The following is a 15,572-nucleotide window of genomic DNA, read 5'->3' on the forward strand; positions in this document are numbered from 1 at the left end:
GAGTTCTGGCTGAACTCCAGGAAGATGGATAGAGATCTTTTCAAAATCAAGCACTGCTAGGACTTTATTTCTTTTTGTTTTCCGTTGAATTTCTAATCAATAAAAACATCCGGTTTGGCACAAGGAAATTTTTATTCTGAACATGTGGCCCAGAGAAAGAAGTTTGAGAATCATTGGGTTAAGACCATACAGTAAGCTGTCCTGCCAGGCTTAGCTAGGTCACTCCACCTCACCTTGGAAGGGAAGGTTAGCAAGCCTTTGTTCTCTTCCATTCCACCATGTCAATCCTACCAGTAAGGAGTTCTGAGCTAGTTGCTCCAAGTTCAGAATGTGTGGCTTAAACAAGCCATCTTTGTGATTCTAAACAAATAATTTAGAAGCACTCACCACACTGGAACATAAATTTTCCTGCCTGTGTTTTGTAATTGCTGTATGGAAAAGCACGTGAATCTGACCTTTGAAGGGTTTGTAAGTAAACCATTTTTAACTTGCCATCTAACAGTATTTTCTATATTGATATTTCCCAAACTTGGGTCTCCAGCTGCTTTTGGACTACAATACCCATTATCCCTAGCTAGCAGGACCAGTGGTCAGGGATGTTGATGGTTTAAGTGGGCTATGGATTGCAGTCTGACTCATATTGCATTCATTGATGTGATGGGGAACTGAATAAACCCATGAAGAAATAAATCCAGCTTGAAAATGCTACCTTGGGCTAAAATAAAAATAACAAAGAAAAAATGAGTTTTGTTGATGTTGTTGTTGAAGGTGGATAAGCCCCTTGCCATTGCTCATGTTTTGTGCATTCTCTGTGGAATCTTAATTTCCTCTCCCTCCTCATCTCCTCAACCTGCCAGCTCTCGTTCCCTCAGTGTCTTAGCAACCAGAGGAGACTCACTGGCCCACTGCAGCTAATGTCCCTCAACCCCCTCAAAGCAATCACATTTAATTTCTCTAATTAAATCACACATCAAAGGATCCTGAATCCTCCAAACATATAGCCCTAAGCTGACCTGGGTTTTTAAAGTGTTCTCCTGAAACCAAGGATTATATTACAGTGGTACCTCAGGTTACGGACGCTTCAGGTTACAGACTCCGCTAACTCAGAAATAGTACCTCAGGTTAAGAACTTTGCTTCAGGATGAGAACAGAAATTGCACGATGGCGGCATGGCGGTAGTGGGAGGCCCCATTAGCTAAAGTGGTACCTCAGGTTAAGAACAGTTACAGGTTAAGAACAGACCTCCAGAATGAATTATGGGGGCCATAACAGTTTCCTCAGAAAAGGCAGCAGAATAATTAATCTCACAATAGATCTGGTTGTTGTTGTGGTTGCTGAGCTGCTGCTGCTGCTGCTGCTGTTGTTGTTGTAGAATAACAGAATCATAGAAGTGTAGAGCTGGAAGAGACCCCCTGCAATGCAGGAATCTCAGCTAAAGCATCCATGACAGATGGTCATCCAACCTCTGCTTAAAAACTTCCAAGGAAGAAGAGTCCACCATCTCTTGTGGAAGTCTGCTCCACTGTCAAACAGCTCTTACCATCAAGGTAGCTTCCTATGGTCCTGACTTAGTGTCCTCTAAATGTTTTGGGCTACAATTCCCATCAGCCCCAGGCAGCATGGCTATTGTGTATTATGTTCACTAATATATGTATTTTTAATGCACACTTAACTCCAGTATATGCCCTTTTGAATACATTATTTGGCTGCAGAATTGCAATGCAAAATTCAGAACAGGGTGAATTTCAAGGGGTTTCTGTTTTTCAGTTTGCATATTGTTTCAGAGACTATGGATTAGGTAGGGTCATTGAATCAATATTTCTCCCACATATGTATGTGCAGCTAGCTTTTTAAAAGAATGTGACATGATATTGTGAGGTGAATAAAAGGTGACAGTGTTGCCTTATTGGAAGTCCTGATGCAAAAATGTTAATCGTTCCATCTCTTTCTTTTCACAGCTACAGTTACAGGCCTCTAGACCACTAGGGTAATGGGCTTTTACCTTAATTCCCTCTGTCTTGGAGTGGAATAATCTGCTGCACTACATTAATACGTGGTGCATTTTATCATAAAAAGGAACAACTGAAAGCGAATGCTTTGTGTGAACCGATAGTTGATGGAGGCAAGAACCACAAATTGTGAAGGAGGCAGGAGCCCCTCTTTTTTTCTTTCCCAAAAGGAGGCAGAGGCTGAAGAGCGAGAGAGTGGGGGAAGGGAGCAAAACACCCATCGCTTTGGTTCAGTAAGGACAAGGAAAGGGCGTGTTGAGCAGGGCTGCCAAGAGGTGAGAATGGGGGTATGAATGTACAGAGCCCACAGTGAGCAGCAGCCCCCAAACCTACAGCTTTCATTTTAAAAAGTAAGTCCGTAACTCTTTGAGAATGAAAACGTACAGATATCCTTCAAAGTGATTGGAATCATTAGTTTATACAGTGGTACCTCTGGATGGGAACGGGATCCGTTCTGCAGCCCTGTTCACATCCTGAGTGGAATGCAGCCCGCGACTGCACGTCTGCGCGGGTCGCGATTCGCCACTTCTGCGCATGTGCGTGACGTCCTTTTGAGCGTCTGCACATGCGTGAGCGGCGAAACTCAGAAGTAATGAGTTCCGTTACTTCCGGGTCGCCGTAGAGGGTAACCTGAAAATGCTCAACCTGAAGCATATTTAACCCGAGGTATGACTGTATTTCACAAAGGGGGGCTGTCTATGTTGCACAAACCTCACACAAAACAATACTCTCTCTTACACACATACACACATAGCTTTGTGCAACTTGCTCTCCTTTCGTACAATATACATTACTCTCTATTCTACCGTCTATTGACTATATATAGCGCAAAGTAACTATGTAATTTTTATATGGCATTTTATCCAAATTTTGTCAAATAGAGGTTGTAGTTTTTAATTCATTTGATGAATTAAATGGAAAGATCCATAATCTCCACTCTCCAATCTCCACTAAAAAAAACAAAAAACACTCTAGGAAAACGCATCTCACTCATTTGCACTCCTAATGACTACTGGACATAATTAGCTGTGACAAATGCAAAGAGAGGTTGCCGGAAGAAAGAGAGCAGTAGCTCCGCGCTTTGCATTGTGGGCCTTGTAGTCTTGGCCGCCTAAGTGAGCCTGGACCGCTATTACAATCTGAACTCGAAGTCCCGAGAGGTCTCGCTCTCCCCTACCGCAGTCTTTGCGCTCAGAAGCACGGTCGGGGCGGCTACATTGTGTCTATTGTATTGGATTTTCCTTTCTCCCTCCTCTTTGCCTGCTATTATTTTGTTCATTTCCACGGGAGGTTAAAATCGCGAATGAGAAAGCATGGCTGATGAACAGGAAATCATGTGCAAACTTGAAAGCATCAAAGAGATCAGGTAAGGCTTTCGTTGTTTGTGTGCCGTTTTTAGAAAGGATGGTGATATACAGCCCGATTCCACGCATGTTTACTCCGAATGCAGCCCTTCTGTGTCTGTCGTGGTTTACTTCCAGGAAAATGCGTGCGTCGGATTGCAGCTTAATTTCTCCTCGCGCCCGTTTTCCTTTTCCACTGTGAAAGAGTGGCTAATTTATGCTAGTGTAAAAGTAGCTACTGTAAATGTCACACAAAAGGTCCATTGGATTTTAAATGGAGCTTCTTTTGAGAACAACAGACGGGGGGAGGGGAAGCAGCCCCAGACTGACTTATGATGAATGCACATAAAATACGCACAGCGGAATTATGAACCATACATTTGCAGAAAATCGTCCATTATTATCATTATACTTGCTTTGTATCAGCCTCTACCAACCTAGTCCCCTCCAGATGTTAAACTATAACTCCCACCAGCCTCAGCCAGCATAGCGAGTGAGAGTTGTAGTCCAATAACATCTGGAGGGCACCTGGTTGTCAAAAGCTGTTCTGTGTTAAAGTCTGCCTTGCTACATTCTTTAGGGAAGGATGCCTCAGGAAACAAATTAATAAGCCTGATGCTGTGCATGCTTACTCAGGAAGAAGTCCCACTGGGCTCAATAAAGCTTGCTCCCTTGTAACTGGGTATTGGAAACAGTAATTTTTTTAGCAACATAAAGCAGTTTTGATGGATGAGGAGCTCTGACGATGAACAAAGTTGGAAGATAGATTTCTAAGTTGAAGATGTTATTCCTCCTAAGCTGAAACACTTTTGGAAATAGTCAAGGTAGAAGACAGGTGAATTTGGGTATATCCTTGCCAAGAGAGGATGAGGCAGAATTTGTATTGGGGAAATCTTCATTACAAGTTTTTATCTGCCTAACACAGATAACCTTCCAGATGACCTGTTTGTTGAACATTCATCCTGATTTGTTTGCACAAGTTTGCAGGGAGGTTTAGACACCAGGTATTTATTGAGCATTTATTCTGATTTGTTTATAGAGAGGTTATTTGACATTGTGCCTGTCCCACACATTCCAGTGCAAAAAAAGTTTGATTTGGGGGAGGAAGCGGTTTTGTTGTGCAGGAGTTCCAAATCAACTTTAATTTCACAACCCATGCAATTTGCCTGTATGTGACTGAATCTCACCAGACAATAGTGTCATTCTAGACGCACACTGTGTTTCCCTTCTCCTATGGAAAAGAGAAGGGCCTTGGTAAATATAGGGATGCAAAGCATAGTCAGTTTTCTTTCCTTTCTCATATTTGCAGGGGGATCAACTCCCCTGATTATTAAGGGAGTAGATTGCACATTGGAGACACACAAAAGAAAGGAATAATGGACTGAGCACAGCTGCTGCAGTTTTCTAAAGCCTCCCTCCAACACACACACACACACACACACACACACACACACACAAAACCACACACACAATGAGCTGGGAATGCCCACCCTTCCATGCAATGGAACCTTTTACATTTTTATAAAGTGGACAGTAGTGCATGTTACTGGGACATGTGTAGTTTGCAAAGCACCATTTCTCTTTCACTTTTAAGGTGGTGTTTTATATAATATGAACATCATGCTCTTCTTATTGTTTCATTTACCTTGTCTAAGTCTTTTTGTGAAGGCAGAGTCACATTTTGAAATGGACCATAGGAAGCTGCCTCATACTGAATCAGACCAGAATGCCAACACAGTTGCCAACACTGAAATCCCCAGGATTTCAGGCAGGGAGTCTCTCCAAGCCCTACCTGAAGATGCCAGGGGTTGAACTTCTGGCTTTTTGTATGCAAGGAAGATGTTCTAGCGCTGTTGCTCTAGCTCTCTTGTATTAACCTATAAAATCCTGAGCAGTTTGGGCCAGGCTCCTTGAAGGATTGCTTTCTCCAATGCATACATGTTTGGATCTTGAGATCTTCTGTACAGGGGTAGCCAACGTGGTGCCCTCCCAGTTTTGGACTACAACTCCCATAATTCATAAATATTACCTGTGCTGGCCAGTGCTGATTATGTTGTTGTCTACAACTTACGGATAGCTGCCTCTGTTCTACAGAGATCCAATTAGTTTATTTGTATCTAGTCATCAGACCATGAAAAAACAAAAGTCTGTTTTACAGGGTCTTCCAGGGTCTCCTGTCCTCAGCCTCTAACAAAGTGAGGCAGGTGGTTAGCGCTCCCCAGACACTTGCCTTTTAAGGTGCCATGTGAGGCCATTTTTGTGATTCCAAGGAACTCCTCCAGGGGTCTTGTTTATTGAGATTTCATCCTGATTTCCTTGTTGTGTACATATACTGTAAGATTTTCTCCTATTCACCCCACTCTTTCCAGTGCATTTTCCCATCACTTTTCAACCTGCAGAAAGACCATTTCTTTGTTGTGCTACGGTGGCAGATCTCTTTAATCCAATTTAACTGCATAACTCCCTCACACAAAAAATTGACAGTCTGGAGGCACTCTGTACCTTTTATTTACAGTAGGCACATTTGTCTGGTGGGTTAGATTCTGACACCACGCCTCCCTCATGCTGGATTTAAAAAAATGCTGTTGTGTTTATGATTTCAGATGGATTTTATTGTTCTATAATTAACTTCAATGTTTTCATTGTGTCAAATTTGAATTGTGCTTTGGGTTTCTAATCCAAAATACCCAATGAATCTAGTCATACAGCCAGCACATGAATGCCCAAAATAAAAGTGAAACACCATAGGAGTGAGTTTTGAGACATGATTTCCAAGAGGAGTGTGTGTATTAGATTGATGGATGAAGGAGGAGATACTGATCATTCTATAGCTTTTTCATTATTATTATTTTGAAGACTCTTCTGGCTTTTAATGTCAAAAGCTCTCCTCTCCTTATTTAAGGGTAGGTTATTATAACCCACTGGTTACAGATTTGCTTGTAGGGATAACACAGGGCATTACAAGTAGCCTTGAATGAAAAGTTGACCCAGGAACAGAGAAGGGCATAGGGGAAAATCAAAACTGATAAATTAATGGCAAATTGTTATTATTTTATTCAATTTCTAACAACAGTGACTTGACTGAAAGCTCCCCCCTTCCCAGGTTTCCTTCTCTCTTAGTTATGATGCTCTGTTGTACCTTAATTCCTTCTTTGACATCCTAGTTGTGCTAGAGGTAGCCTAAACTTTTCTCTCTTTTTTCATTTCTTCTATCATTGTAAAGAGCACTATTTCCCCCAAAGAGATGAACCCTCTGAATATATAGGGCTGGCTTATACTGAGTCAGACATGTAACCTACTTAAGGAAATATGGTCTACTCTGAATGGCAGGAATTCCACCCCCCCCCCAAATGTCTCATGTAGACTCCTGCCCTCCTGTGTGAAGGTGTTAGTGGAGATGATGCAATAAATTGAACTTTGGACTCTTCTGAAGAGAAACCAGTCATTTTGTCACTGAGCTCAGGGTTTTCTCTCCTTCTGCCACTGTGCTACGTGTTCCATTCTGAACAAAAAGATGGCATCGCTGCAAGTCTTCATCCTCCCATTTGTTCTGAGCTGCGGCAAAATGTGCTGAGGAGACCAGGAAAAGTGTGTGCAAAAGTGTGCTCTTTTGTTCAATGTGTTCTTGGAAGTGTGAGTGCATGAGGCTTGAGAGAAGGGGGCGACAGAGCTGGTGGCAGAGCCGTTACGGCATTGTAGGCTGCAGGTGAGGCCGTAATGAGAACAGGGACGGCATCTCTCTGATCATTTCCACTGCAGCTGAGGAGGCCCATGCAGAGCTAGGTGGCAAAAGATATGATACGACTCCATTTTCTCCTGTTGTTGAAGCCTAGGTGCTAATGATGTGCTGTAATGGGAAAGAGAGGGGCAACAGAAGCAGTGCAGAAAATGGCAATCTAGAAGTTAAGGTGTATGGAGCAGGTTTCGCCAGGCAGAGGCTACAAAGAAGAGTTGGCTGCCTTAGATGTGGTGGTGCTGGGGACTGAGATCCAACAGGGTAGGGCTAGAGCTAAGTGGCGAAGCACCTGCTTTACATACAGAAAGTCCCAGGTTCAATCCCTGGCATTTCCAGGCAGGGCTGGTGAAGATTCCTGTTTATAAAAGTGGAGACCCACTGCCAGTCAGTGCAGACAGCTCTGAGCTAGATGGTCCCAACTCGGTATAGGCAACTTCCTATGCTCATAAGTAAGGTACAGTAAAGGTAAAGGGACCCCTGACCATTAGGTCCAGTTGTGACCGACTCTGGGGTTGCGGCGCTCATCTCGCTCTATAGGCCAAGGGAGCCGGTGTTTGTCCGCAGACAGCTTCCAGGTCATGTGGCCAGCATGACTAAGCTGCTTCTGGCAAACCAGAGCAGCGCACGGAAACACCGTTTACCTTCCCGCCGGAGTGGTACCTATTTGTCTACTTGCACTTTGACGTTCTTTCAAACTGCTAGGTTGGCAGGAGCTGGAACAGGAGCTCACCCCATTGCAGGGATTCGAACCGCCAACCTTCTGATCAGCAAGTCCTAGGCTCTGTGGTTTAACCCACAGCGCCACTCGCATCCCTTTATGCTCATAAGTAAAGCCCTGTTATTCCAAAGGCCCAGCTAGTCCAGCATTTTTTCCCCACAGTGGCCAACAAGATACCTATAGGAAGCTCATAAGGATATCAGCACAATAGCACTCTCCCATTCATGTTCCCCTAAAACTGGTACTCAGAGGAATACTGCCTCTGATACTGGAAGCACCAGTGCTCCCCCCCCCCGCTAAGTCACTGAGTTGTGCCCAAATACCTTGCATTAAGTAATCTGTTAAGCAAGAAATGAACCATGTGCCAGTTAAATATGTTGATTGTACATTTGACATGCCAGTCAGCTGACTGGTCAAAAATTGCCAAATTGCATTTGAAGCCAAAAATGGCAGCTACGTATGTGGCATCTGCCCTTTAAATTTTATTACTTAAAAATGAGCGAGTGGAAAAGCTAGGAAGTGGCAGCTAACCATAACCTGTAGTGTTAGAACCAGGAAACTATGGCTTCAGAACAAGTCAAGATTTTAAAGCCAACTTTAACCCTTCATATCCAGGCTTGATTAGAAACGGTTAACCATTGTTTCCTAGTTGGGTGTAACAGGAAGCTATGGTTGACTGTAGATTTGGGGGTTGTTTTGTATGAAGCAAGGAATGACACAGGAGCAGAGGGGCTGCATGTGTGACGGTTGTGCATCTCTCGGCTTATGATGCCCAGATTTGAACATAGCCAAAGCTTCAAAGCATGGCCATTCTATGTCCCTGCTGCCAAAACCCACTTTCTTTGGAGCTCAGCCTCATCACCTGACATTTATGACTGTGGTTGGAATGATTTAAATGCCTCTTGGCAAACAGGAAATGCCACCTCAGCTTTACTTTGATATTTTCTGTGCATTTGTGCCTGTGTGTATCCCCTCCCCCCTTCCCCAGAAACAAGACTTTGCAAATGGAGAAGATCAAGGCCCGCTTGAAGGCTGAATTCGAGGCTCTGGAATCTGAGGAAAGGCACCTCAAGGAATACAAACAGGAGATGGACCTCCTGCTGCAGGAGAAAATGGCTCATGTGGAGGAACTGAGACTCATCCATGCTGACATCAATGTTGTAAGTGACAGCCAGGCATGGTGGTAATGAGTTTTCATGATCATTCAAGTTGCAATCTTATGCATACTTACCTGGGAGTAAGCAAGACTTTTGCATTTGTTGGGTGTACTCCTGAGTAACCTGGCAGAGTGTGAAAGCTTATCTACTACTAATGTTGTGCTTTCCCTCTTAGATGCTACTCCTTAGAAATGTGTGCTGAATTCATTTGCTTCCCAGACCTGGTTGCAAAAAATGTTGTCTGACCAAGATTTGTTATTTCACTTTCCCCCCTGACAGGCTAGGCAGAAGGGAACTCAGAACAACTTTTATGTGAACAAAACATTCAGCTATTGAACTTTCTGTCACTGTGCAAAAAGGTGGTAGAAAAGAAAATGTTATGTTCATTATTTATGATCTTGCTACAATGCTTGATGTGGGTGGGAGGGTGGGGAGAAGCAGAGAGAGGGACAAAGAGTGAGTGAGAGAGAAAGGTCTAGAATCCTGCCCAACTCCAGCTTCTGTTCCCACAACCTGTGCTGTTTCTGCTCTCCTGCAGAATCTAGCATGGACTTTCCGTATCCCAGATGACTCTCTTTATCACAGTTTCATTGGTCTCTTTTAAATATTCACCTGAATGTAAAAACCTCAACATTGTGTGGGCCCCCTGGTGCTTTTGTTGCAGCTGCATTTCAGGCAGGGCTGGACAAACCTAATGAATGCTGCCTTGTTCCTTCTCCAGATGGAGAACACAATCAAGCAGTCGGAGAATGACCTCAATAAGCTTTTGGAGTCTACCCGCCGTTTGCATGAGGAGTACAAGCCTCTGAAGGAGCATGTGGATGCCTTGAGGATGACTCTGGGCTTGCAGAGGCTGCCAGATTTGTGTGAGGAGGAAGAGAAGCTCTCCCTTGAGTAAGCTGACACATTACTTGTTAAAAGCTTAAAGGTAAAGGGAGCCCTGACCATTAGGTCCAGTCGTGGCCGACTCTGGGGTTGCGGCGCTCATCTCGCTTTATTGGCCGAGGGAGCTGGCTTACAGCTTCTGGGTCATGTGGCCAGCATGACTAAGCCGCTTCTGGCGAACCAGAGCAGCTCACAGAAACGCTGTTTACCTTCCCGCTGGAGTGGTATCTATTGATCTACTTGCACCTTGATGTGCTTTAGAACTGCTAGGTTGGCAGGAGCAGGGACCGAGCAACGGGAGCTCACCCCATTGTGGGGATTTGAACCGCTGACCTTCTGATCAGCAAGTCCTAGGCTCTGTGGTTTGACCCACAGTGCCACCCGCGTCCCTTGCTTGTTAAAAGCTTAGGCACCTGCTTTCAGGTCCTGAGAGACAAACAGCATCTCAAGCACAATGAAGAGGGGATGTGTATGCAGGGTGCCGTGATGGACTATGTCCAGTATTCTGAAGGCCCTTTGGATCTCTCTTTACTTGAGGATCATGCTTTTGGAGGTGTTGATTATTGTTCTCTAAGGCTTTAAAACAGAAATTGTAAATTCTTATAGCAAAACATTTTAGCTTCTGCATTCATCAATTACTGTGACAAAAATGATACTATTCCCAAGCCAGCAATTATAGAGCTTTGAGAACGGAATGCTCAGAAGACCCTCCTTCGCTGAAGCCTAGTGATGGTTGAGGTCTTGCTGTGTTAATGTGTCCAGGATGTGCATGCAGAAGTTCTGCCTTTTTGCAACGCTATTGGATCTGCTGACATCTCTAAAGCAATTATTGAGCAGTCTGTCTGGTTGTGCTTCTCAGAACTAAAGTGTTTAGTAACAGCAAAGTGGTCCAATATGCAGCCCTTGGGGCCTTTTCGTGGCCCTTAGCAACATTTGACACCCACCCCCTTGCAGCCCTCATACCACCTTCCCAAAGCCCAGTTAGCACTTCCCTAGCCTTGGCAAGGAGGTGGGAGGGATTGAAGACCCTGCCAGAGCCATGAGCATTCTTCCCAAACCTCAGCACCTCACTTAGCGGGGTTTTGGGAAGGCAGCGAGAGGGCTTCACTTCCCCTAAATACTCTTGCGGCCCATTTGGACCACCCTGAGTCACAGGTTGTTCTACGTGTGTGTAAAAATTGCTTATTTGTGGTTTCTAAAATGTCCGTGTAGGTCGGTTGCAGTTTTACCTATGTATTGGATATGACATATTGCAGTTCTGCATTCGATGCTATGGATTGAATTACCCAGTACCTGCAGGTGATGTCCTTTTTGATGCAGTATGTTCTAGCCATCCTGCTGCTTTTGAAAGTAGCTGTCTGAAGGAGACACACACAGGTGATGGAATGACAAGGAGGAGATCTAGGAGTGCAGATAGATGGCTTAAGTACAGCTCTTACTAATACTTTGCATAGATTGGGAAGCTTGCTGATCACAAGCAGTTTAGAGTTTGCCAACTATGAGTAGCTTTCTCTGATTGCCAGGTGTTAGTTTGGAGATGCTGGATGGAAATCTATCACAAATGGGATACACTGTTCTTTGTTAGCTGACACCTCACTTTGATAGAGAGATTTCCATCCAGCATTCTAACATCAAGAGTCTTCCTACTGATATCAAAGATATAGGGAAGCACCTGTAGGGATGAAAGGAGAAGCAGTCTATTCAATACTTGAACCGTACACTTTATACTTCACATGATATATTTTGAAGATAGTAGTTCAAAAACTTTAGGAACAAGTACTCGGGATGGAACATGACACCTGACACATGGCAGGTGTTCAAAATGGCAGCTCTGAGTTGACTACTCCCAGAAGTTGAATATTCCCCATAATATTTTGGAAGAGTCATCTTTGGCCTCAACTGCCCTATGCATTTAAAGCAGTATCATACAACTTTAAAATGTCATGGCTTCCCCCAAAGAATCCTGGGAGCTGTAGTTTGTTAAGGGGACTGAGAGTTTTTAGACTCTCTATCCTCCCCCCAGTGCTGTAACTCCCAGAGTTCCCTGGGAAGAGTGATTGAATGTCAAACCACTCTAGGAATTGCATCTCTGGGAGAGGAAGTGTGTATGTGTGTGTCTCTTAACAACTCTCATTGTTCTTAACAAACTACAGTTCCCAGCATTCTTTGGGGGAAGCTGTGCCTGTTTAAACTGTTATAAAACTGCTTTAAATGTGTATCACAGATGAGGCTTGTCTTGTTTCCCCGTGTCTGTCAGTGAGTGGCAGCATAAGAACACAAGGAAAACACTACTGGATGTCTGCCCCAAGGTCTGCCCCAGCCTTGTGCCCTCCAGATGTTTCAGACTACAGCTCCCATCAGCTGTGCTAGCTGGGACTGATGGGAATTGTGGTCAAAAACATCTGGAGTGCACCAGGTCAATGAAGGCTAATGTAAGCTCCCCGAAAGAATCAGAGTGGCAGCGATTCTGCATAGCCTGTATTAGTTTTTCTTCTTTATTTAGCTACTTCGAGAAGCAGAAAGCTGAATGGCAAACAGAACCACAGGAACCTCCTATCCCAGAATCTTTGGCTGCGGCTGCAGCTGCTGCTCAACAGCTACAGGTAGCCAGGAAACAGGACACCAGACAGACAGCAACATTCAGACAGCAACCCCCACCCATGAAGGTAAGGACACACCTTTTGGGTCACTGGTGGTCAGGCAATCCAGCAGCAAAACAACACATTGTGACACCCTTCACCCTCCAGAAATTTTGGAGCACAATTCCTGATATACAGTTCATTCACATAAATCATGGATCATGCGTCAGTTCACAGAATAAATTCTAAGTATAAAACTCTAGGTCATTAGTCAGCATTTCCTCTCCACATGCCCTCTTGAGATGTGGGAGGGGGAAATTTCCCCTTTATTCACAAATGCAAAAAAGAAAAGAAAAAGATTTTCAGTTCACCAGAATTATCCGTTTTTGTAACCCCTTTCACTGCTCTTCTATGTCTCATGAGATGGTCTGAGAAAAGCACTTCCCATAAATTATTGATCCAGTTGTAAGAAGGGATCCCCTCTTTCCATGACCAATGTTGCGCAATTTCAAGCTGGGCTGCAGTTAATAAAAGACATACTAATTCCTTTTGCTGAAGAGATTTCTAATATTAATGTTAAGAGAACGCAGCACAAGTGTTGGGTTTGGCTCTACAGGTTGGCTATTGCTTCAAATACAGTGGTACCTCAGGTTACATACACTTCAGGTTACATACGCTTCAGGTTACAGACTCTGCAAATCCAGAAATATTACCTCGAGTTAAGAACTTTGCTTCAGGATGAGAACAGAAATCGTGCTCCAGCAGTGCAGCAGCAGCAGGAGGCCCCATTAGCTAAAGTGGTTCTTCAGGTTAAGAACAGTTTCAGGTTAAGAACAGACCTCCAGAACGAATTAAGTTCTTAACCTGAGGTACCACTGTACCTTATGCCAGAATGCTTGTGCTACCTCATGCCCCCACCGTATATGGAAATATGAGCCCATGTTACCACACTCTCTCCAGCCTTGTTTATTTTTGCAAGCTTAGACATGGTCCGGGGCCATCTTAGAATAAACTTAAGGGATGTTTCTTGCAAGTGATTGTGCTTTGTGTGATGAGGAAGTCTTTCTTTCATCTGTCCTGTAACCTCCTGCTGCCAGTTGTTTTTATCAGGTGGCTCTTGAGTTCTAGTATTATGAGAGAGTTTCTCACAGCTGGTATGTGTTTGTTGACTTCTGAGGAAACGTGGCCAGGCTGTGTCTGGAACCATCAAGGTGAAGAAGCTGCTCACCCTGGCTTTCCAGGGAAAAGCCACATTCCTAATGGGATGGTTTTATTGTATTTCAGGCTTGCTTGTCATGCCATCAGCAGATCCATCGGAATGCACCAATCTGCCCTCTCTGCAAAGCCAAAAGCCGCTCTCGGAATCCAAAGAAGCCCAAGAGGAAGCAAGACGAATGAAAGCCTGCCAAGGAAGTTTGTGATCCAACCAGACCCTAACCATGCCCCATTTTTCAGTAGAACCATAAATGTGACCAGCATCCATCCGAGTGCAAAATTACAAGCCTGACTTTAGCTTTTGTTTCTATTTATCATGATGTTAAGCACAACTGTTTCATTTTGGACTTTATTTTCATCTTTTGATTTTCTGCTTTATAGGAAGTTATTAAGAGGCAATGGTGCTACAGTTTGTGACATGTTGGTCATCCCACCATTTGGACTCCTACGCACAAGTAGAACCTGTACCACCCTCAGGATGAAGAACACCTGGTACAGAGAAAACAAAGGCTTTTATCCAATCAGTGATAACATGCTTAATGTTTTAGAAAAACAAACTGAATGATTTTCTACTCAGCTTGCTAAAACATCTTCGTTTTCCATTCCGTGTTTCATTCCATTCCTCCACTAATTTTGTATCAAGCCTTTATGCTAGTTTCCAGAGCTGAAGAGTCTTTAAGTGGGCAAAACTGTGTATGTCTGATTTTATGGGAAGTGTGTCTTTACTCACCCATTTCTCTTCCAGTTACAGTGGTGCCTCGCAAGACGAAAATAATCCGTTCTGTGATTCTCTTCGTCTAGCGGTTTTTTCGTCTTGCGAAGCAAGCCCATTGATGGATTAGCAGATTAGCGCTATTAGCGGCTTTTAGCGGCTTTTAGCAGCTTAGCGGCTTATCGGATCAGCTGATAAGTGGCTTAGCGGCTTAGAAAAGGGGGGGGGAAGGGAAAAAACCCGCAGGAACTCGCAAGACATTTTCATCTTGCGAAGCAAGCCCATAGGAGATTCGTTTTGCGAAGCACCTCCAAAATGGAAAACTCTTTCGTCTAGCGAGTTTTCCGTCTTGCGAGGCATTCGTCTTGCGGGGCACCACTGTATAATCAGGGGTATGTGTTAAGGGAATCAGTATTCTGCACTACCAGGAAACACTGATCAATTATCTTATCTGTTCATGCAAACTTGCATTCGACTGTGCTATTATTTGCAATTTTTACTATTTGGACAATGCACCCCATTTTTGCTAATCATGGGGAGGGCCAAGGAGCCTGTACACAGGCTTGCCTTCTGGCTTAGAGAAATACTATTTGACCACTATTTTGGCATCCAATGCTTTAGCAAGTATCACCCACACAAAGAAAAACATTTTTATGTTTGCAATGTTAAGGAAGTAGGCACTTGCTGAAAAGAAGCTGAAACTTCTGCAAGACTTTTTGTGCTCCTGCAGAGACATAGGAAGTTGCTTTTCACTGGGTGGCTATTGTCCCCCTCCACTGTTGTAGGCAGTATGCCTGTGAATACCTGTTGCTGGGAACTGCAAGTGGGGAGAGTGCTGTAGTGCTCAAGTTCTCCTTGTGGGCTTCTGCTGGGCATCTGGTTGGACACTGTGAGAACAGAGTGCTGGCCTTAGATGGACCTTAGATGGACCAACCGCCAGGCTCTTATTTTCAGGTTAGACTATTTGCTTCCTTAGCCCAGAATTGTGACTGACAGCCTGTGACAAGCAGGGTCCCCAACAGAGAAAGGCCTTTTCCCTGTTCCCTTTTAATTTAGGGGGTGAAGAATCTCCCATCTGCAGGCCAAATATGGCCCCCTCTGTCCAGCCTACAGGACTCTTCACCCCAGGCTGAACCCTCACCAGCCTTGATCTGTGCACTCCTTGAGTGCTTTTGCCTGACTGGAACCTGCCCCTGATCCATAAGAATGCCTCTACTG

The 15,572-nt window shown here is 44.2% G+C and overlaps 1 protein-coding gene across 1 annotated transcript; it reads left to right on the top strand.

Moving 5' to 3' along the window:
* Nucleotides 1-3,113: 3,113 nt before the first annotated feature.
* On the top strand, nucleotides 3,114-14,331 carry ZC4H2 (zinc finger C4H2-type containing). Its single transcript, XM_082208151.1, has 5 exons — nucleotides 3,114-3,375; nucleotides 8,795-8,966; nucleotides 9,685-9,857; nucleotides 12,352-12,514; nucleotides 13,712-14,331. The coding sequence occupies exons 1-5, from the start codon at nucleotides 3,323-3,325 to the stop codon at nucleotides 13,823-13,825; spliced, it is 675 nt and encodes a 224-aa protein (XP_082064277.1). The 5' UTR covers nucleotides 3,114-3,322; the 3' UTR covers nucleotides 13,826-14,331.
* Nucleotides 14,332-15,572: the final 1,241 nt, after the last annotated feature.

The sequence above is a fragment of the Podarcis vaucheri genome (genome assembly GCF_965113315.1).
Source record: "Podarcis vaucheri genome assembly, chromosome: Z".
NCBI classification, from domain to species: Eukaryota; Metazoa; Chordata; class Lepidosauria; order Squamata; family Lacertidae; genus Podarcis; species Podarcis vaucheri.